The following is a 23,873-nucleotide window of genomic DNA, read 5'->3' on the forward strand; positions in this document are numbered from 1 at the left end:
TAAATTTACACTCATAATGAAAGTTTCACAACTCATCAGTGAGTATATATGTATGTCGACCATTTTTCGCACCATACGTCACCAACCTCGCTAATCAGAGGTGTGAGTCGTGGGTTTGGCTGACTTGAGGAAAATGAAAGAATAGGGCATGGAAGGAGCCATCGCATGATCTGCAAGCAGTGACGAACTTGCAATGGTGCAATGAACAACAGCGGCCACTGGTAGTGCTCCGATTACCGTGTTCATTTTTCATCATTTGGGGATCCCTGCGGTTAGAATAAGTCAAATGCCCAGTGCATTTAGTGCATCTGTAGCTTTGCTCCTGACGTGGTGTTCAAGTACCGCTTTTAAATTGCAAACATTTCCCTCGCGGCTTTCAGTTGGTGTTTTCAATGGCCTGGTCGGGCCACTTGAATAGTTTCCTGGATAGTTTTAGGGCCACTGATGAGATTTTAAATAATAATAAAAACATGTTATTTTAATCATTCTTTCGAATAGTATATATGTTGTTTGTCTCTTAATGGTGATTCTTAAATATGTAATTGTTAGTTTTAATGTTAGGTAAGTAACACTTAGTCTGTGTTCTCCAGTTAACCATTTTATACTCTTTGGTTCTTTCGGTAAAGTCACGCAGGTAGAAAAATAAAATAAACAAAAAATAATATATCACGACGTTTCGATTGCAACATAAGCGGTCGTCCTCAGGCAGAAAAAAAATATCCAGCAGTGGAACTGCTGAACCAAACGAAACATCGTGATAAAATAATTTTTTGTTTAATTTAATTTTTCTACCTACGTGACTTTACCGAAAGAACCAAAGAGTATGGATTCCTGCAGTCACGAAAGCTTCAAATCAAGATTGACATCCATTTTCTGAATATTTTGGCAAAAAATATTCCTCCTGATTAATTTACCCGTAGCTCTATAACAGGATGCTGCCGTGGTGTAAGGGTTATCAAAGTAGACTTCAAATCCAGTGGTCACCGGTTTGATTTCAGCACCATGGGTGTGAGATGTCTTAAATCATCCCGCCGCTGTTCACCGAGCACTGTACATGGGTACACCAAAGCTAAGTCAATTGGCGTGTCGTGTGTGGTGGGGTAAATTGTGGGTATACTCTGAACAAAACCCTGTTTAGAGGGACTGTCTAGAGCTCCCGCCTTTGTCGTCGCTCTTCGCCAGCAGTGGCATGAGCAAGCAGTTGCAGATCTGCACTTTTGCAACGACAGGAATACAAATAATACCATCCCTGCTACCGTAATTTAAAACATTTTCAATGCTGCTTTTAAACCTTTTTTAAAAGTTGCTGGACAGATTTTCAATGCTTTTAGCACCTTTATTTATGTGCGGTCACACAGTTGTAAAATCTATAAACCAAATCGTACTTTAGGATAATAAAACAAAGTAATGGATTGCCATCGTTGCAATAGAGTATACTGTAATTGGCATGTTTAGACCATACACACGATCTAATTTTCACATGCCGATCATCTCAATATTTACAGCCACCACGTGTGTTGCTGGACAATTGTTTTTCCATCAGTTATCACTGAAAGTAACTTTTTTCCCCTCCAGATTTGAAGTAACGTTATTTTATAATGCACTGCCTTTGGGAGAGGCTGACAATACCAGCTCACTTTTAGATTTGTATTCATATCCTGCAGCCTCATAATTATTGAAGTGGAACGTAAAAAACGTGATTTAAAAAAAATATGTGTTCATCTTTCTCCCATCTCATCTATTATGTATTAAAATAGCACTATCAGCGTCGTGTCATAAGACAAAGGATACATTTGGGAAGATTGTGGAGCAGTGCCTCACTCTATGTGTCAGAACAGCTGCAGAAGAGAATATTCCACAGGCTTTCTGAAAAATCCTGCAAGTGGCCTTCATCTTTTACACAACAGGGCTGGCACTTTCCCAGTTTTTATGAATGACTGTGAAACCAATATTTTTAATCCTCAGAGCTGGAATTTAGGCAAATTAAGTACAAAAACAATCTAATATAATGTTTTGTGCATGTGTGTGTTTTTTGTCCAACAAAATATCATCAAATTGAGAACCTATTTTAAGTGGGTGGCACCCAGGTTCTGACCCCTGACCTCAGCAGTGTTGGCTCAGCCGTTTGACCTCTGGGCCACATGGTCACCGAAAATAATTGTTTTTTTATTATTTTGTATCAACGGTGGCACATAATTGTCATAGCATACCAGGTTTGAAAAAAATTCTACTGAAAAGAAATATGTTGTGTATTCCCAAGCAACGGTCATTAAGAGGTATCTTTCTTTGTGGAGAGCCAATTTACAGGACACTGCCGGTAGATTACCCATTTAAAACGGCAATCAATTATGCATCAGCACTTAACGTCCTGATTAGCCCCTTCCTTTTGGCTGTTGTCTTGTCTCTAAACTTAGTTCAGTGCCGCAAGTCACAGTGGACAGGGAACATTGTGACAATCATTGAAAGGGTTTTTGCCAAAAGTGTCCTCAACTGGAGATCATTATAAATTAAGTGACAGTGGTGAATTATGGGCAGTATGTCCAATGCCCATTACACGAGCTGTTTAAATTGTCCATAAGGGCTGCAGAAAACCCTCCCATTTGTGCCATTTCATCTTTCACTGTGGAGAACTCCACTCACTTAATAGGCCGTATTTGTCTAATGAGTTTTTAAATTGGCCATTTATTGAGTGACACATAAAATGCATTAGGCTGCCTAATTCTATTTTCCTGATATGCATACGCACGAACATAACTCGAAGATTTCATGTTGCAAACGTATATTTTTTCCCATTGCCAGGAAAATTATCTCAGCTTAAAGTCACAGCCATGACTTTGGAAATGCTCTGTATCTTACCTTTTTTCTATCTTTCCACATTCACCGTATTGCTCTGTCTGGGCAAGGAACATCAATTAATAAACGCAACCCAAGCGTCGCTAGTAGCGTCACTAGAATGCAAAGCAAAACACGGCAGTTCCCGGATTTAAACACAGATCTCAAACGCAATCGTTCGTCGAGAAAACAATTCGTAGCCTGCGCACGGCAGGCATTTGGATCTTATCAGAATCATGTGTTCACATCCGCAGGCGTCGCACGTGAAAGGACTACGGTTGCGTACGATTGTAATAAAACACCTGTGTTTGCTCGTTGCCTTGTCACCCTGTATCTCTCCCCCGCACCTGCCGGCACGCTGCCCATGCCAGCGGGATGCAAAGGGGCGCTTCTTGATGGACCACGTGTGCAACCATCTCGACCTACTGGAGCGCGACTACTTTGGAATTCGCTTCGTCGACCCTGACAAGCAGCGGGTGAGTTGTGTGGTTGATGAGCCGGGGCAGGTTGGAGGGGAGGTGTACGATGCCATTCCTTCACGTCGTTCCCTTCTGACAGCCCCGTGAATTTATTGCCACCCTTAGGCAGTGCCAAACTGCTCCCACATTGACCAGGGCGGTCTTGTTCACAACAACCTCCTGAGGAGGCACAGTGGTAAGCAGTGATGGCTGTGCTGATGACTCCTATGCAAGGATGTGAAACTTGTTTACTGTTGTCTCATTGTTGTGTTGATGTTGCCCTTCTAAAACAATATTAGTTCTGTTGAGATTGTGGCCTTAAGTCAAGGATATGCACAGTTATGCAAGCAGCAAGGCGAAGTCACGAGACATCCAAGGGATGGTGGGAAGACCGATCCTATGATCGCAACTGCACATCTCGCTGTGGAGAAATCAGCTTGTGCGTGTATTATTGCTTGTAATGTTAATGTTCCGTAGGCAGTCATGTGTGGTACAATGTCGCATCGGGCCGGTGTCACTTTAAATGCCTTGTGTATAATTTTTTGTTTCTCTCCTTTGCACAGCATTGGCTTGATCCTAAAAAATCGATCGTGAGACAAATGAAATGTAAGTGAGCAGCACAGTAATGCAAATTTATTTAACGAAACGCTGACATACAATTGAATTAATGGTTCACGAAATATCGTGTTTCAACGCTGTTGTGTCATCTCTTCGACCTGTAAGCAATCTTTCCTTTTAGAAATCTCTGATTTATTTTTAAGTGTTTTTTGTTCTCCGCACCCCCCTCCACGCCTTTCTTCCCAGGCCACCCACCGTTTACTATGTGCTTCCGAGTAAAGTTTTACCCTCAGGAGCCATCAAAGGTCAGAGAAGAAATCACAAGGTGAGCGTATTGCAGAAATATAATGCTCCCTGGATCATTCATGTGCAAAACCTTCTCAATTCGGTTCATTTAATTCTTCCGCTTTGAGAATGTCAACTCTCTCAAGGGCTGAGCCTCTTGTGGTTCAGACAAAGCTCGCAGTAGTGGTTCTTTGTTAATGACAGAGTCATTGATGGATTTTTTTTTAGCATTGCCTTGGTTGATCTAAGTATTATGGCGCAGGCCTCATCTATACTATTCTTTAGTTACAGGGCGGGTGACATGGCCTAGTGGTAGCGCATTTGACGTGTGTTGCGGAAGTTTCTGATTTTCATCCAGCGGCCGCCCTGGTTATTACTGCGGGCGTATTAACCGTGAAAATGCACGCAATTTTCTTGACGGTGGACTCTAAATTCCTGTGGCATCATTCCCAAGAGTAGGCTATTTGTGCGCCAGTGTCATGATCAAAGTTTGCCAATTTTTTAAATTGTACCTGCAAATTACTCAGTTGCAATCTAGATCACAATCATCACACGCTACTGCAAAATAAAATTTCTGGCAGCTCTTTAAAAAAAAAAGAGTCGTGAGACTCGAGGCAGCTTTCCTGGGTAAACAAGCATACTATAGTTAGAATAGATTAAAGCTAAACCACAAATATTTTTTCGTAACATATTACATATTATTGTGCCACATTTTGAATATTCATGTTAATTGTGATTTTTAAAAGCACTGTTGTGATACGTAATGCACTTAAATATATTCTATTTCAGTACATTACGTGACATTCACCAATATTTATACATTGGATGATGATATATACATTCACTGATATACATTCACCGATATATATCGGTGAATGTATATCGGTGAATGTCATTTTATTTCTGTTTTAGTGTTCCTGTTCTAGCACACATTTAAATATGTTGACATTGTTACAGTAATGATGCTCTAATGTATCGTTTTATCCTACATTAAGTAGCACGTATAATTGTATATGCATGCCCGTGATTTCAATCCAATGCTGAATGAGGGCCTTCCCATGCTGTCCAGGCCGTGGGTGGTGGGGGGGGGAGTTGTTTGGCGATGCTTCACCACGCTGGTTAGTGCGTGTTGGTGAAGGAATCGGTAACAAAATGTGCGTGGCTAGCAAAACAACTCAATACATTAACCTACTATACTGTGCATTATCAAATTATGAAACGCCTCTGTTTATCCTGTAAAGCTTGTGTAGGCATTGTGCATCCCATCTGTCCGAGCGGCATACATTCATGGCAGCTGAGCACAACGTCCGGCCGCGGCCAAAGTCAAAAGAAGCTCGTGGCCAAACTCGCCAGCGTTTTTTTTGATGCGGTGCAGCCCAATCAATATTCATTCAGTCGCTCATGTCTGGAGGTGCCAGGTGGCTATTTATTTTGGCACTCGCACATCAGCGTTTGATGTTTCTGAAAGGGCCAAGCTGGCAACACATCGATGAGCAATATTGATCCAGGCTGCTGTTGCCGCACTTGGTTGAAGTTCAAAATAAGAGGAGAGTTGAAAGGATTTTACTTTTGGACGCAGCGCAAGTTTTCCTTTTGTTTTTTGAAACGTAAGCTTCTGACGATGGTATCTTTTTTTTTTCTTCTTCATTGAATAAGATCGGGCACATTTTGTTCGTTCGAAAATATTCATGTATTAATTGTTTGAATGGTACACGGCAAAACAAAACTGTTAAGCCATACTGGAGGTTTGTTGTGTCAGAGATTAATGCTAAAGGTGCAGCCCTCGGCTAGAGGGAGCTCTATAGAGCCCATCCAGGGGATATTCTCCTACTCTTCCACACTTGCCAGACATCTTGGAAGAGAGAAGAGAGTGCACGTACTCTTCCCCACCACACACGATGAACCTTGTGAATGGACGAACTGGTGCACCCATGTTTTACTGCTGTATGGACAAAGGCCAGGTGGTTTAATAAATATGCCCATTTCTTCAACTGCTGCGCAATGGCATTTGAGCATTGATCTCTCAATGGATTGCACGCCGGGAGATAACATTTTACCAATGATCTCCAGATTATAAGTCTAGTGTGGCAATCATTCCACCACGGCAACATCCCCTGTGTCAGATGTGCCCACATTATACAGTCGGAGTAAGCTGACCCAGACACCGTGACGCTAAAATGCTTACACCCCCCCCCCATCACATTTAGCATTAAGTAACAGCATGCACATCCTTTGCAAAATGCTACCTTAATCCACCAAGAAAATAAATTCCCTGCAAGCGGATTCCTTCAAACGGCGCAGTGGATCAAGTAACTGAATTGTGTAGTCACTCCTGACGTGTATAATGATGTGAGGCCTTGCGGAGGGCGGGTGAAACCCATTTTAATTTTGGTTGCCATGGCATTGTGGGTGTCACGGTGGATCCCTGTGGGCGGCTGTCGGAGCTTGCGATTTGTGCCCAGCTGGTGTTCCGGCACCCAGCACGATGAGCACAACGAGAGAACAGCAGCCCACAGAGCGATTGCTATTGCCGCGAATCCGACCGTGAATCTGAATTGCGGCACTCCTTCATTCTCATTCACAGTGGGTTACTAATCAATAGTCTATTCGCCCAGGTTGGTACGTGCGGCAAACAATGAGTTTATCCTGCCAAAATATATTGCAGCTTTTACAAAATAAAATTCCATTCGTGGATTATGCAGTTTAGAACACTGTGCATGTAATATGTGCACTGTTTGTGGGCTTATTAAAATAATAATGCCATTCATTTACCTAGAAAAGCCTCACTGAATTTCAAGACTTTAGAAATTTTGGCCAATTCCATACATTAGAGTTTGGCTTCATGTGGGAGAAAAGCAGGAAACCCAGAGAAAACCCACATGTATTATGGGGTGGCACTCAACACTACCATCTACTGGCCATCTTACAGCCCAGTACTAATGTATTTGAATACTATGATGAATGAATACAAATGATAGTACATAGTAGGCATGTAACGATGTATACATTAATTGATTGAGATATATTCTTGCTTCAGATACATGCATCAAACTATGCGTGCAAGAATCGATAACTTTGGATGCGTATGTGTCGTATACAATTTTATTTAGTCATCCTTGCAGCCATTTTAGCCTCTGTGTTCACCACAATGGAGTAAAAAATTAATTGATTCTTGAATCCAATTGTGACCCTGCATTGTGACAATTCACTGAACTCTGAGGGGCAGGGGCGCACATCATAATGTGGTGGGGTGAAGTGTGGGAACTCACATCTGCTAAGGCGTCTGGAGAGCATGGAAGAGTAGACCAAAAATCCTCTGGAGAAGCCCTCTAGAGCTCCCTCTAGTGGAGGCCCTTTCGCCAACAGTGACGTGAGCAAGGGATTGCAGGGCTACACTATTCTTATAAATCAGCACGATAGGGCCACAGCCTTCATGCAGTGTAAAGGTTATAGTGATAGGTTTTTACCCTTTCAACTGGTACAAAAACTGACACCTTTATACAAGGCATCATGTTTGCAATAACCACAACACAAGCAGTCAAAATGCAAACAACAACTCTGATAATGATATGCACTGTCCTTGAAGTTGATTGGTCCACACCCGAGACAGCTTTTCATAGAGCCTAGTCTCCATTGGTGTTGGACCAGATGACGCCTTTTGGCGCCTTTTGTCAGTTTTTGTACCAGTTGAAAGGGTAAAAACCTATCACTATATTTTGCCACTGATAAAGGAGATGTCTCATAGTGTAAAAGGTGTAAAGGTTGCGCAGCTATAGCATACCGTTGCTCTTCCGATGAGCAGCATTGGCTATGTACGGTGCGAAAGAAGTTCAACATGCATACGAATGCAGCCACGAGTGTGCACTGGCTCCGCAATGTGCTTGCAGGTACCAGCTGTACCTTCAGATCAAGCGGGATGTTGTCCACGGGCGCCTGCTGTGCCCCACATCTGAGGCCGCCTGGCTGGGAGCCTGCATCCTGCAAGGTACTGCAATACCTCAAGCCCCATCTGCATAATCTCGACTCTTGGCACGCAACAGTGGAGTGGACTGGGCCACCTTTGGGCTTGAACTAAAAACGAGCAGAAAAATCATCACCGGAATTAAAATTCCGCGACGTTTGTCTGTACTGTCCTTGAATTTGCATCGAGTGATTGTGACCCTCTAACGTGTTTTTCGGGTCGTACGCCGCGCCATGCGGCACGATGTTCGGCGTTTTGCTCCGTATGCTTGGGGGCCTCTGAATTCCTCAAAAATATTTTTAAAATAACCTATGTTTATTTTGCCAGGTCTAGGCCCACTGAGCTATATAGCTCTTTTTCAGAAGTGACCTGGTCACAAATGACAGCTCAATTAAGTGGCTTACCATGTGGAAATTTAGAGCAGCCAAATACTCTAATTCCATGTTTCTAAATGTAAAGGGAAAATCAGAGGACCCGGAGAAAAATGCACGCGACCACGGGGAGAACATGCAAACTCCAAATATACAGGCGTCAGGGTTGGGATCAAACCCACGACGAGGTAGTTAACATCTTGCCACCGAATGAACTCAGGTTGCTGCGTTCGTAGTGAATTGCACTCACCACTGCACCAAGGCTATCTAATGCTGCATATGCATACAATTGAATTCATTTACAATTAAATGAATAATAATTTACAGCTATTTACCATACATTGCAGGATGAAGACCTCCCCACGCCATGTCAGTCATGGGGGTTGTTTGACAAGAATTGAACACGCTGGTCAGTGTGTGTTGGTAAAGTCTGGTAGCCCAGGAATCCAGTTCACATATCATGCACCATCGGTGTTAGCCGTAGCCAGGAATTTAACTTATGAGCAGTTGCATTTGGAGGCTTGCCCCCTCTTTTATCTCCGCCTGATGAAGACCGCTTGTGTTGCGATTGAAACGTCGTGGGTTTTTTGCTTTTATTATTTTGAATTTTAAAAAATGAATTAAAAGAAATATTTTATTATTTTTTTATCGTGGGTTTTTTGCTTTTATTATTTTCAATTTATTATTTTTATTTTATTTTTATTATTATGTGGCAAAAGCATAGCTTTTTTTTTTCATCTACGTGACTTTCCCAAAAGACCCAAGAATATATAATTTAACTCAGGTTGCTAGGTTCATAACGCAGCTTTCTAACCACTTGCTCAAACTCTCCACCTGTAAAATATAAAGCCCTGGCAATTGACATTTGTGCGGATTTAAAAATAATTTTAAAATAAATCCCCTGCTGTTATTGCAATTGCAACAAAAAATAAGAATGATAACGTTTGCAGTGCCAGTCCAAAGGGACATGTCAATCAAAAGAGGCATCGCCCAGAGGCCAAAAAAAGGTTGTGATACAGCAGTCCAGACATCTGCCAAAAATACAGCCACAACTGTTCTGCATTCACCTCATGCAGACAGCGCACATCCAAAATGTGCTTAATATACACACCAGCATTTTTTATATATTTCACAGATTGTCAGAAGCATGGTATTTAAATATTAAACATGCATGATTCACACTCACTGGCAGTATGTTGCATCCCTGATGCCTGGATTTATTTAAGGCAATGTTGAACGTTTTCACCATCCTTACCAGTTGTGCTTGTTATTTGATAAGATTCAACAATTTTTTGTCAATCCACTGTAGGATGAAGGCATCCCCACACACCATGTAAGCCATGGCGGTTTGTTTGCCAGGACCAGTTCGTATATTTTCTGACGCTGATGTCAGCAGTTGGCTGGGAGTCAACTGAGGATGCAGTGCACAATTTGCTAACCACTGCGCCACTGCTCCACCTCAGAAGCAGTAACAGTGGCATTGTTTATATATTTATCCAAGGTAGCCTCACTAAGTCTCGGGACTCTTTCTAAAGAGGGTCCTGAATTTGTGTTTGCCCATTCCATTGACTGGTATTACGTATTCTCACTGAGTATAGTTTCACGGGTGTGCTCCTTAGCTGACTAGTGTGTTTTTTTTTCATTTTGTACTATGCATTGTTAGGCACGACGTCCTATGTTTTGTTCAGCATACTGGGAGCTTCCAATTCAGTTCCTGAAGATGCTCCCGGCACGTGCTGAGAAATGTTTGACATAGTGCCGAACAACATGTCGGGAGAGCTACGACATCTTCTCATGTTTTAAGACGACATCATCAGTACGCAAGCGATAGAATTGCATATACATGAAATGTAATTTTCTCCCCAAATTTTAGGCAGACTTTTCAAGAAATCGCAGTGAGCATTCGCTGCAGGTTTTGGAGCCTCATGTGTGAAACCTCCACTTCTATTTTAAAATTCGTTGGAAACAGTGCTCAATTATTTCAGTTCTGTCATCAACGTGTGAACATGAGTGTTGGATGTCACCGGGGAGGGAATGAAGATGACTGTTTCTGTTGGAGTCATGTGGTTCAATTTCAAATGTTAAACGTTTTTGTAGATTCGTATTTTGGTCAGTGGTTACATCTTATGACAGTGTGTGTGGCTCGCAACTGGGAGGTTGCAAGTTCATATCCCGTTTCGGGGTTGACTCTATTTTACCCGTGGGTAAGCTCATCCCCACTATCGGAATGTGGCATATCCATCACTGGCACAGTGCTGTACATCGGGAAAGAGAACCGTCCCATGTTACTCGAGTCGAAAGATACTTTGACTTTTCACTTTTGATGGTGTTTACATTTTTTAGGCGCTAATCAGATTGAGGTTTTCTTTAGAAACTGCTCGCCTTGTTGCAAAAACAGACGGTTGTCTATCGTACTAGACAGCACGAGGTGTGTGTGAGTGCTATACAGACAGTGTCCATGAAGGTGCATGTATGTTGAACTTCTTTCGTACCGTACATGTGCTAATCGGACGTGCTGGGGAAGGACAACAAACTAAACACAAAAAGCAGTTCTGTAACGCAAGTGTAATCTTAACAGACTGTGTCTCTTAGCAGGCAAATGTATTGCAAATTATTTTGGTTTTTCAGTAAAGTCACGTATATAGGTAAAGTCACGTAGTTAGAAATAAAATAAAATAAAATTTCTAACTACGTGACTTTACCGAAAGAACCAAAGAGTATGGATTCCTGCAGTCACGAAAGCTTCCAATCAAGATTTCACATAGATAGGATGCTCAGCGATCTTGCATTGACATGCTAATCTTTCCCTAGCAGGCCTTTGATTGGTGGAAAGTCCACCACCGTCGCGGTCGCGGCCCACCACTTGCATTGGCATTGGCTGCTGACATTTGGGCTACGCCCATTTAAGACCTTTATAAGCAGTTGTCTTTAGAAGCTAACCCTCCTTTTCCTGATGACGACCGCTTGTGTTGCGATCGAAACGTCGTCGTTTTTTTGTTATTTTGTTATTTTCTTTGAACATATCTACGTGAAATTTCGATTTAAAGCTTTCGTGACTGCAGGGATTCATCTTCTTGGTTCTTTCGGTAAAGTCACGTAGAAGGGAAGTAATAAAATAATAAAAAGAAAACATAATAAAATAATTCTCACAACGTTTCGGCCATATCTACGGGACTTTACCGAAAGACCAAAAGAATATGAATTTCTGCAGTCATGAAAGCTTTAAGTCAAGATGTATTGCAAAGTTTGGAGCTAATAATCTTGCCGTGAACGCATGTGTTTTGAGTTCAGCTCGCTGGCGGCATGCACTGGCCGCAAAGCTCCATCTTGCCAAGGATTAACTGTCTTGTAACCATCGATGTCTGGCAGCCGAGTTGGGAGACTACAATCCGTTGGACCACCACGATGGATACGTCTCGGCCATGCAGCTCTTCCCGCGTCTCTCACAAAAGCTGGAGGCAAGAGTGGCCGAGATTCACCGCCACGAGCTGAGGTGAGTCTCCACGCTCTCACCCCGCGCCACCGCTCCCTCGCAACTCGCTCTCGCCAACACCAGCCACGAAAACAATTTGCATGGCACGGCCAAGAGACTGGGCAACATGAGAGCGTGCAATAAAAAGGGCGAGGGTTTCCGATGTGTCTGGAGGAAAGGTGCAGCCCAAACAATATCTTCCTCATGCCACTGCTGGTGGAAGGACCTCCAATAGAGTGAGCACTTGAAAGCCCCTCAAGGGAATTTTGCCTACGGGAACATGCACAAATTATCATACTTTACCCCGCCACACGTGACCTGTCAAAAGAAAAACTGTGGTGCACCCATTTATACTGCTGGGTGGACAGAGATGGTGGCAAGGGGGGTTACGGGGGATGGAGAATGAAGACATTTCACCCATGATTTCGAGTCCCGCGCTGGGAGACGAAACCAAACCGGGGTACCTCTGGATTGCAAGAGGTCCCGTGTGCTGACAACATCGCAGCATACTTGTTGGTGTTCATGGATGGATGTTCAGTTTCAAAGCTCTGCCAGAATGCACAACCCTTGGCGTAGCCACGTGGTGCTAAGCGCCAGGTGCCAACGACGTGCGAAGCTCTCAGACTTTGGCACGGAACATGTAGCAGTCGTGCGATCGATAAGCCACTCAGTCAACCGGAACGATAGGAATGTGCGCAAGGCAGCGCACTCGTTTTATTTTATTTTACAGAAAAGGGCAATATTGTAAAGTACAGAATTGGGAACCTTACGATCACATTTTTTCAGAAAACCTTTTCATCATTGACATGCAATTTTGTTGTGAGAGGGCATCATGCTGGGTTTGCATTGTGTCTAAAAGGCACCGATACAAAAACCTTTGCAATAGAATCGTGATATATTTTCATATGTTTCGTAGCGATGTTTTGGCTTTGAAAAGCATTCGTGGTGCGCATGAGGGAGCCTTCTAATTGTAACCTTTCTGCTCGATAATGACCAAATTACAAAGACTTGGCCTTAATTTGTTCTGAGTGAATGGGGGATGGGGGGGGAACCCCAACATTAATGTTTTATTACTACTAAATAAAGACTATCTATGTTGTATGGCAAAAAGTCAAGAGCATAAAATTAGAGCATGAAAACAGCAAAATGATGTTCATTATTATCAGACATGATGAATCCACTGCTGGAGGAAGGCCTCCCCAATTCGTTGCCATTCTTGTGGTTCTGTGATATAGCAAATCACGTGCACCTAGGCGAGTTATTGCATGTCGCCCAGAAATCATGAAAATGATTAAATAAAGAGAGGCAAGAGACACCATGTCTGCTACTGACATAGATTGGAAAATAAAATGCAACAAAAGATGAAAAGTGTGCAAAGAAGCATTGACAGATGCATGCTCGCATTACACTTTTAATTTGTTGTCCTTCCCCTGCATCTACGATCAGCACGGTTGGCTATGCACGGTGAAAAACAAGTTCAACATAAAAACCTACACTCCTCCTTTCACATGGCACAGTGACGAGAAACGTTGCATATGTTGATATCGAAGTCGGTGAGCCAGTCGAGGGCTACGGGAGCGACGCCGTGAACATTCCGAGACGTCGCCAGCGGGCATTGCCGGACGACGCGTTCCACCGTTTGGCTTCGACGGCCGTGGCCGCTCATCCATCCTCCGCCGGTGTGACCGGCGGGGCGCCCTGCTGTGCGACGTCCACGCGCGGCTCAAAGCGGACCGTTGCCTTCCTTGGCAGCTCCTACTCCAGCGGTCTCTGTGCCGGGGTCGGCGGCGAGGCTCTCGGTGGGGACGTTGCCGTCGTCCCATGTCGTTCTCCACCGTACTCCGTATTTATTTTAAATGTTATATCACCTCCACTGCCATGGTTCTCCTGCCATGGTGCTGTAGCAGAACTGCATGGTCAACTGTGTCGAAAGCTGCTGAGAGATCAAGCAAGACGGATGGATATCTGTCCCCTATCCATGGACTGAAGGTCATCAGCCACACAAATGAGGCTCGTCACTGTGCTGTGCCTAGCTTGAAAGCCGGACTGAGTAATATAAAAAAAATACTACCAGACTCAAGGTAATGTTCCATCTGGGTTGAGACCACCTTCTCCAACAACTTCCCAAGAAATGGGAAGTTGGAGATTGGGCGATATATTGCTAATACATCACCATCCAGTCCCGGCTTCCTACGAAGTGGCCGTACCACGGCCTTTTTAAGGGACACAGGGACCTCGTCGTTCAAAAGGGAGGAATTCATGATTGATGTAAGAATTCATGATTGATGTAAGCATCAATCATGAATGGGGCTACTGTCTCCAAAGACTCCTTAAGGAGCCACGAAGGGCAGGGATCCGAATCACAGGTAGTCCGATTCAACCCGGAAGCAAGTTGCAAGAGGACTGTGGAAGAAATTGGGGCAAACCTATCCAGAACGAGATGAGTATTTGCCATGAGGCTGACCATGGGACAATCTGGGGGGCTGATTGTATTGCAGATGAGATCAATCTTACCAGTAAAAAACTGATGGGAATCTCTGCATCGCTCAACAGAAGGAATCATCCTGATGGGTGTACAGTCAGGATGTGACAAATTGTCGACCATCCTGAAGAACTCAGCCGGGTGGTTCCTTGCTGAATAAAATTTCCTGGCAATAAAATATGTTTTGGCCAGATAAACTGCCTTAAAGTAATACTGTTGACAAGCCACCAGAGATTCCTCATCATCATCTGCAATGAGATCTACGCCAACAGCGTTCCTTCTTCCGAAGTTCTTGCTTCCAAAAGTGGAGCTCACCAAAATACCAAGGGGCAGACACCACTGGGCGAACGGGGGCTAACCGACGAGGCACGATACCATCAACGGCAGAGCAAAGTTTGCCGTCGTACTTATCGACTTGCTCAATGGTGGTGCCCCTGTTTGGGAATGAGGCTAAATGGATCCTTGGGACGAGATCGAACTGAATAGGATCCATTCGCTTCTTAGACTGAATCCAACGAGACTCGGAACCACCGCACCGTCTAAGGGGGGAGTGTGTGCCTGTTATCAAAGCCTAGATCACCCTGTGGATGATCAGCCCATGGAGCAGAGAGAAAGCTATATTCCCCAACTTTAGCACCCTGGGCGAAGATCAGGTCGAGTGTATGACCATGATCATGAGTTGCACCACAGACTGGGAAAACCCCATAGACCTCATTGTGTCCAGTAGATGTATAGTTAACTAATTCAGAGACACTAGTCGGAGGCGTTTTCCTTCTTGTTAATTCCGGCTCTCACAGCCACAGGGGATCACTCCATATCGGGTCGGGACAGCCAACATGCTTCCAGACCCACAGTTTGAAGAGGCAAAGACCACGCCGCCAGCAGCATGACGAGTTCCATTCCCGATGGCAGCAGCCCCGACTGTGAGTCGGAGCTCACCTTTTATGCTCCCCAGCGTGGCCAGGCTCCGCCCTCAGCCACGGACCCTTCTGGATCCCCCAGAAGGCTCCGGGCTTGGCCCACGGGTCCAACTGGTAGAACGGGCTGCTACCGCGAATTCCATTGTCTACCAATCTCCCAGCGCCACGCGCTACAGTGACTCATTCAATGTCACTACAGATGTATGGCAAATTCGTCTGTGGGATCAACAACCCAAGCGTTGAAATCCCCCAGCACAATAGTGCGAGGGAATTACAACATCAGTGGGGAGATCACCTCGGACAAATAATGCACAAAATCACCACTGGGACCAGGTGGCCTGTATGCAAGAGTGAAATATATCCCTCGGCTCCAATCCGTCACATACTCAAACGGCCCGACCCTAGGATCTGGATGAATGTTCCAAATGAGATCAGATTGCAAAATCAGAGCTACACCCCCACCTCTCTTCACACCCGGTCTTGGCACATGCAAAACCGAGTGGTCATTGGGGACTACATCAGCTAAAGGAGCAACGTTGAGTGAGCGTGCGCCGAGAGCTTTCACCTGGTCCCAGGTTGCTGCTGAGAGACATAAAGTGGAACAGATGAATCGGAGAACAAAAACAAGTCCGAGGCATCGTGTTTGTTTTTAAGGGAAAATAGTTGGGCTTTGGTGCAGGACACAGCGCCAGGGGATGGCCACGATGGAGATGGAGCGATAACATCTGCTCGTGTGTCAACTCGATGGATCGTTGCATAACGAGGCCTAGAGGGATTGTAATGGATTGGAGAAGCCTCTATCCAGCGGTGGGTCAATCATAGTTGATGATGATGATGGAAAATTCAAATTTATAGGGCTTGAGCACAAAGTGAGCGACTAGCTTAGGATGCCTAAATCCAACACTCTCGTCTATGTTTGCACATTGAGAAGACCTAAGCATTAGGCTGTTTTACATCTTAATGAGAGAAACACTAATCAACTATTAACTTAAAAGCATTTAAATATGAATACAAAAGATAAGATGACATAGGTTGGTTAATATTATTTGTTTATGTAAGGTTGAATCCATAAATATTGTACTTACAAAATCACTTAAAACACTATTTATTATAACAAATATCGAATAGAAACGAATGTGGGTGCGTTTATCCTGGTCAATATGCTCCGTTTTAATAATTGTCAGGGTAAAAGAATGGGCTCAGTCAATACCGTCAGGTTCTTGCGTAGAAATTTATATTTTCGCCGGTGTAGTATTATAGGCAGTGGCAGTGGCCCCAGTTATAATGTTTCAGGTCACGGAGGTCCGTCGTTCATCGCAGAGAAACCCATAGCTCACTGACTTCCCGCACACCTGGGATGTATGTTGTGGTTGTAGTGGACGCTTCGCAAAGTGCAGTTCCCATCCAATTGACATTCATCTCAAAGAAACCCCGCGGTCGAACAAATCTAAAAGTAAAGGTGCAGACCGATAATTGTTTGCTTACACAACTGCTGGTGGAAGGACCTCCACGAGATAGAGTTCGAGATATCCCCTACACAGGGTATTTGGCCTACTCTTTCAATCAGAATCATAACATTTATTTATAGTGGAGGAATTCGATGAGCTATTAAGCTCTTTTTGACTGATGTCCAGTTGACCAGACATTCTGGGGAGGAGTTTGGAGTAGCCATACTTTGCACCAGCATACGTGGCCTGCCAATTGACTGTTTACTGCTTAGTGTAATGCCTAGCACACTGGACTTTTAATCCCGAGTAAGCCAGTTGAAGTCCCTGGCATAGCAGTTAAATCGATACGAAAGTGGCGTGAGCAAGTAATTGCAGGGCGACAGCTTCAACACATTTTGGTAAAACAATGAAATCCTAAATTGTCATTACTCAAGAAAACAGTCAATGCATGTCCAGCGGCTGTGGGGAATTACCGTTGATTCTTTGTCAAAATATTGATCTTTCCGTCTGTTTTTAAATATGCATAGTGCACTTGCTTTTTTCTATTATGTTTTTCTCCTTTTTTGTGTAGGTTTGTTTAAACAATTAATTACAAATCTGCAGTATGCTGGAATTTTGTTGATTTACAAGAATAATAATAATGAATACATCACACGCCTTTGTCAATTCAGCGCTACTAGACCTCTGTTAAAAAGAGTTTAATACATCATTGGATTCCTCCAGTATAAATAAATATTCGGACTCTGAAATAATGGCCTCTCCATGCTGTGTCGGTCCTGAGAGTTGTTTGAGTGCACTGGTTGTTGTGGGTTGGCAAAGGGTGGAGGTTGGAGGGAAGACCAGTTCAGATATTACTCGCCACTGATGTTGGCCATAGCCAGGAATCAAACTCAGGTGGCCAGGTTCGTAGCGTACTGCGCTAACCAATGTGTCACGATCCACCCTGCGCTTAGTTATGCTTACGTAGTACTTGTCTTCGCCTGGTGGAGGTGGTGCACACCTGTAATCCACCACTGTGGAGGCAAAGGTTTGATGGACCGCTCAAATGTTGTGAAGTTACCATCCCGTTTGCATTGAGGAGCCATGCCCTGGGTTTCCAGGAGGAGGTGGTAGAGCAAATGTGGACTCCAAATGTTCCATCTGTATGGAATAGAGTACTGTTATCCTCTTGCTCGCATGGGTTTTCTCCAGGCACTCCGGTTTCTGTCCACATTTATAAACACTCATTAATTTATGGAACACATCTTAACATCAGAATCTGTATTTAGACTTTCAAAATCCGATGAGCTATGAAGCTCCTTTTCACAGATGTCCAGTAAATATGAAGAGGACTGCAAAGCTTGGACACTTGGGCTTTTCAGTCCTGCAAAGCTTGGAATTTGCAGTCCTCTTACATCTTGTCTGTGTTATTTGCAGCTATTGTGAGACACAATTTGCATGACCGGCGCTATATAAAACGAAACATGTTTGTGATTAAACTAAACATTATTGCAGTTGTAACGTTATTTTCCTCCTGAAAAATGTAAATGTAGGATTTTTTTTCTCCCATAGAAATATATAATAAACTATCACTGGTTACATGCAGGCTACAAAGAAACCTTTTTTCACATTGATGCAAAGCATGCACATCACAGGCGCATCATGGTAATGAATAAAATGCAATTAAATGTGTTCGTCGCTGGAAAATTGGCTGTAGCTTAAAGCCACTAAACCGATGTTTTTCTCCAACTCCACTGACACATGAAGTGGGAGGAGGCCTGCCAGACAATTTCTTATCAAACATATTCCAGCCAGTTGGACGCTTTCATCCATTTAACAACTGGAACTATTTCACTTCAACGAAAGGCAAATAATCTCACTGCATTGAACCACACGGGGACTGGATGCATTTAATTTAACCATTGTTGCTTTCTTCGCAGAAGGTGTGCTCTTGCTTTTTTTGTGAAACATTTTCTCGAAAGCCAAGAGTTTGTACTCAATGTCTGAAATGAAAGGCAAATCCTCCACACTTTATCAGCACTGCTTGTCATGTAGTTCAATTTTGGCCAAAATTCCAGCATATATTTATAAAGTGTAGGTGCTCCCACCTCTTCCAAGACATCTCGGCAGTGTGGAAGTGTAGGCCAAAGTACCCTGTAAGAGAGAGCTCTCTCGGGCTCCCTCGAGTCGAGCCCCCTTCTGCCAGCGGTGGCGTGACCAAACAGTTGCAGGACTGCACCTATGGCACTAGATTACGTTTCAATATGTATCACGTTGCACGCATACCAAATGCTAGAAGCCCTGTTTTAACACATTTTGCGTCTATTGTCTTTGAATTCCCTTACAGAGGCCAGACTCCGGCTGTTGCCGAAATCAATTTCTTGATTAGGGCCCAAGGTTTGGACACGTACACAGTGGACCCTCATCCCTGCAAGGTAAATCGAGTCCGCGGTAATCGAGTCCATGGAACTGGTCACTCATGCCATCGTGGCGTCCTCTTCAGCACATGACAGGATAATACACCGTTTGGGACTCAACATGGAAGGAAGGGAAAATCATCGTTACAGTCGGCGATGAATCGTTAAAATACGATGAAATTTGGTCAATTCAACACGTAGGCTTTTGCAACCAATATTATGATTCATTATTGATATGTTGATCAGTTTGCGTACGTAAAATGCGTGCCGAACACCCTCCTCCACCCAAGACAGCCAGAGATCTGGCAACTGCCTGATGATGATGCTGGTTGTAACTACCAGAGAAAAGTTGGACGACCCAATTGTTAGATGTGCGTGGATCACTCTCCAACATACCGGTGTGTTACTGAAGCAGTAATAAAGAGGAACGTTTGTTCGCCACGTGACAACTTCATTAATTGGCTGTGCTGGGTGGAGGAGGGTCTAGGACACACATCTTACTTATACCATCTGACCCAAAGATCAATTGTGAAACAACACAATGTGGATTTATATCGCGTCTAAAAAATGTATTTCCATCTGAAAAATCGGGAAATGTGCACCGCCGACAAGGGAGGCCAATCTATTTTTAATGTAGGGTGCCGTTAAAGACACTTGACAGATAGAGGACACTCAGTAACAAGCAGAGGCGAGGAGGAATGCCTCGAGCCTTGAGAAAAGAGCAGGGAGTCAGCAGCACGAACGGATGATTCCCTCCCAGGATTGTGAGGACTCAATGGCACGCGTATAACTTAATGAAACCACTTGCAGTTTCAGGCTGTAAGGGACACCAGGGGATTGTTCTTGGGTCAGGTGGTGCATGCCGACTGCCATAAATATTTGTTCATAGTTTCTTTAAGTTTGCCATATAGGCTGAAAGTTAATTGAGTTTAGATGCATGACTAGATGTCAGCTGATGCCAAAGTGCCGTGTAAGGGTATGAGATCTCATGAAGCTTTATGTTCATTCATGCCTCTCATTTTAAAGATTCTGTTCTCACACAAAGCTTTTTTATTAGCTGTGATGTGATATTTCTAGGTCGACAACATGACAAGTGTTTGCTGATGACTTGATGAAAATTGGTGTATCAGAATGTCACTTTCTCCATGCTTAATCTTCACTTGTTTGTTGTAAGATATCATTACATAAATCATATACATTTTCAGAAATTGTTTTAAATTATTACATTCGTAGTCTAAAATTGTATTTTGGTCCTTGCATTCAGTATTTAAACGTTTGTGGGTCATGAATTTTCTCAAAACGTATTGTGCAAGTTATTTTGGATGTGAATGTGTTCTGAATGTGTGGCTATAACTTAAAAGTGCTGAGGCCCTCTTTGTATTTTTTGGCATTCGCCGGTCAATAAATGTGAACTACGAGATGATGATGATTAAATAACAATGGTGCCTCACTCTGCTCAGACAGATCCAGTCATCATCACCTCTTCATTTTCAGACCATTGCCTTCGTGACTGGTGCACAATCACATTGACTTGTCCTCTGCAGGGCTTCTGTCACAAATAGCCTCATGCCCGGGGGAGCAAAAGCTCCTCGGATTAATATCTGCTCCACCGGCTGAAATCCAAACAATGTCTCTTTCAAGGCAAAAGTATTCACTAAGTGAACGTGCCTCCGAGGCATCTGCAGTGGGGGGTGCGTACATGTTCGTGTTTTTTTCTTCTTTTTTTTAAAACGTGAATACATTTCAGCAAGGCCATAATTATAATATATATTGAAAATGTCGACAGCAGGTAAAAATGTCCCCCCCAAATATATTGCTATAAAATTGATTTCTGTTTATATGATTGTGGTTATGATTGTACTTTATTAATCCCTAATCTCTGCCATTACATACAATGAAACAAGAAAAGGAAAAAAAGAAAAAACAGAGCAATGTAATACAATACACTATTAGACATTATTGTAAAAAATAAATAAAAGTCCATCCTATATGTTAGTGAATTTTTTCATATTTTAGGCAGGAAATTCGTTTTCAAATTCAGAATTTTTTTTCTGGGGGGGGGGGGGACCACCAGACCCCCTGAAAAATTTGGTCCCCCCAATGTTGACTCCATGCCTACAGCCTTGCATTTCACATCAAGTGCTCGCGAACGATGTATTCATTCATTTCTCCCAATCTCGACTGCGTCTCCGAGGGGTGCTGCTGCAGTGCAACGAGTGGTCGCCGGTTCCAATCGACTTCCCTACCGCCAGTTGAGACAATGGCCAAGCTTGCGAAGTCCCTCTGTCCACCCAGCAGAACAATTGGCAGGTCACATGTGACAGAGTAAAGGTCGGGGATACGCTGACCTTTTTCAAGGCGTCTGTTTAGCGTGGATTCGTAGGCAAATATACCCTCTATCGGGGGATCTCTAGAGCTCCGTCTAGTGGAGGCTCTTCCATAAACAGTGGCGTGAGCAAGACATTTCAGGGCCGCACCTTTACCTGCTGTCGACATTGTCAGGCGTTGTTATGTATTATGTTTAGGCAAGCTCGCGCTGACATGAACTATTTGCAATTGTCCGTGAACAAAAAAATGGGTGTCCTGAAAGTGCTTGTGTGCATAATGATGTCTGGCGTTTTGTAAGAAGGGGGCGCGCTGCGTGGTGTTATTAATTGGGCTTGTCCCGGACGGTGACATTTCAGGAATACATTAATCGTCGTATGCGCCTAATCACAAAGGCCCATTTTAAAGGGTAATGTTTGCTAATTCACAGCTGCCTTTGTCCGGACATGGTAACAATCCCGCCTTGAATATAAAACCGGCTGTGTTGATGGTACAGTTTTATATAAGAAGCTCTTGGTGTCGAGGCCTTGTTACCTTACTCTGCAGTATTTATTCTGCAGCCTCATATATTAAAAATAATAATAAGCAAGTTGCTGGCGTGCTGCAAAATTCCAGACCAGGCAGTGTATTGATTGTAGCTTAAAATACATATTTTTGTGTTTATACGGAAGAAATTTTTGCATTAAAAATCAGTAACCACATCAATGTTTTATGAAAACAATGAATAATGTATGAGTTTGGCTTCTCGGTGCTCCATGTGTATTTTAATTGCTGTTTGGAACTGATCGTTTTTGAAAATAGTCTCTTTCGATTTAAAGCTTTCGTGACTGCAGGGATTCATCTTCTTGGTTCTTTCGGTAAAGTCACGTAGAAGGGAAATAAAAAAATAATATTAATAACAGGTCTATAATAATAAAATAATAATATGAACAGGTCTGTCGGAAAGACAGCTGTCTTTCCGACAGACCTGTTCTTCACCTGAGTACGGCTGCTTGCGTTGTGGCCGAAACGTCGTGAGAATTGTATTTTATTATGTTTATTTTATTTTATTATTTCCCTTCTACGTGACTTTACCGAAAGAACCAAGAAGAATAGTCTCTTTGATAAGAAGTTCCAATTTTGGTGATAGCGACCTGCATTTTCAATGACTGCGAGGTCATGTTACTGTATTTTCAACCTAGCGAATGGACCGCTATTCTGGGCTCTGACGTTTGAAACTACACCGAGCCAATGAGCCTTCAATGGCAATGAAGGTATAATAGGTGATTGTACAGCCATTACAACAAAGCTGAAAACCAACTGGTGTAGTCATAATTATTGACATTTATTTGTAAGGCGCATTCCACTGGTATAAATAAATACATATTTTGATTATAAATGAAAAAACACTTGGTTCTTTGCCTCGTCCCTCACTGCTCGACTCGGGAATCCCATCCCCACCTTCGCTTTTCCCAAGTTCTTATCACCTTATTCAGTATAAGCAATATATGACTTCTTGGTTCTTTCGGTAAAGTCACGTAGAAGGGAAGTAATATTTTATTATATTATTTTATTATATTATTTTATTTGATTATGTTTTATTTTTATTATTTTATTACTTCCCTTCTACCGAAAGAACCAAGAAGATGAATCCCTGCAGTCACGAAAGCTTTAAATCGAAATTCAATATATGACTCTTATCTATTACTGTACAAGTTTAACAGTGCCATGTGTTGCTGGCTGCTTAGAATGTGTGTTGTAGTATTATTCTTGTTTACCTGTAGTAAAGGTGAAACAATGTACCTCCCTCCCCAGCCCCCCCTCCCAATAGTGCAATGAATTGTTCCAATTCAGGGTAATGATTTGATCTATGATTTGACTTATAGTTTTACATTGCCGTGAATGTAATGGTCACAAGTGGCTCTAAGGTTCGTGTAAACTTGACACGTAAAACACATCGTAATAATGCTCGTCTATCCGCTGCTGGATGATGACCTCTATCAAGCTGTTACCATTCTTCATTGCCACGTGATACACAGACCCATCTCACTGCTGCACAACGAGCTGATCCCATCGCTCCGTCTCCACGCTGGTTCCGGCCATCGTCCATTTCAGCAACGCATACGAATCAAATTCTTAAGCAAAAAAAAACTCAACACATTTGTCAATAACACTGTCTGAAAAGGAAATAAATATATACAAGTGAATGTTGGGCAATTCTCTCTCTTCATAGCGCATATATAAATATGAGTTTAACGTCTTTAGATTATTTTTCTGCTATAAATTTCCACATGTCACTTCGTTGAGCTATCATCTGTGGCTAGGTCGCTTCTGAAAAAGAATGTAATCGGTCAGTGGGCTTTACCTAATAAGATTTAAATACTTT

At 43.0% G+C, this 23,873-nt stretch overlaps 1 protein-coding gene across 1 annotated transcript in view; it reads left to right on the plus strand.

Moving 5' to 3' along the window:
- The first annotated feature begins 4,096 nt into the window (after window positions 1-4,096).
- FRMD3 (FERM domain containing 3) overlaps window positions 4,097-23,873 on the plus strand; it is a 30,275-nt gene continuing 10,498 nt past the window's right edge. Inside the window, exons 1-4 of the mRNA XM_078600337.1 lie at window positions 4,097-4,173; window positions 8,021-8,118; window positions 11,835-11,958; window positions 19,114-19,201. Coding sequence (XP_078456463.1) covers window positions 4,112-4,173; window positions 8,021-8,118; window positions 11,835-11,958; window positions 19,114-19,201 — 372 coding nt within the window. The 5' untranslated portion in view covers window positions 4,097-4,111. The remainder of the gene's footprint in view (window positions 4,174-8,020; window positions 8,119-11,834; window positions 11,959-19,113; window positions 19,202-23,873) is intronic.

Source organism: Lampetra planeri, chromosome 13 (genome assembly GCF_965212315.1).
Source record: "Lampetra planeri chromosome 13, kcLamPlan1.2.h2, whole genome shotgun sequence".
Taxonomy (NCBI): Eukaryota; Metazoa; Chordata; class Hyperoartia; order Petromyzontiformes; family Petromyzontidae; genus Lampetra; species Lampetra planeri.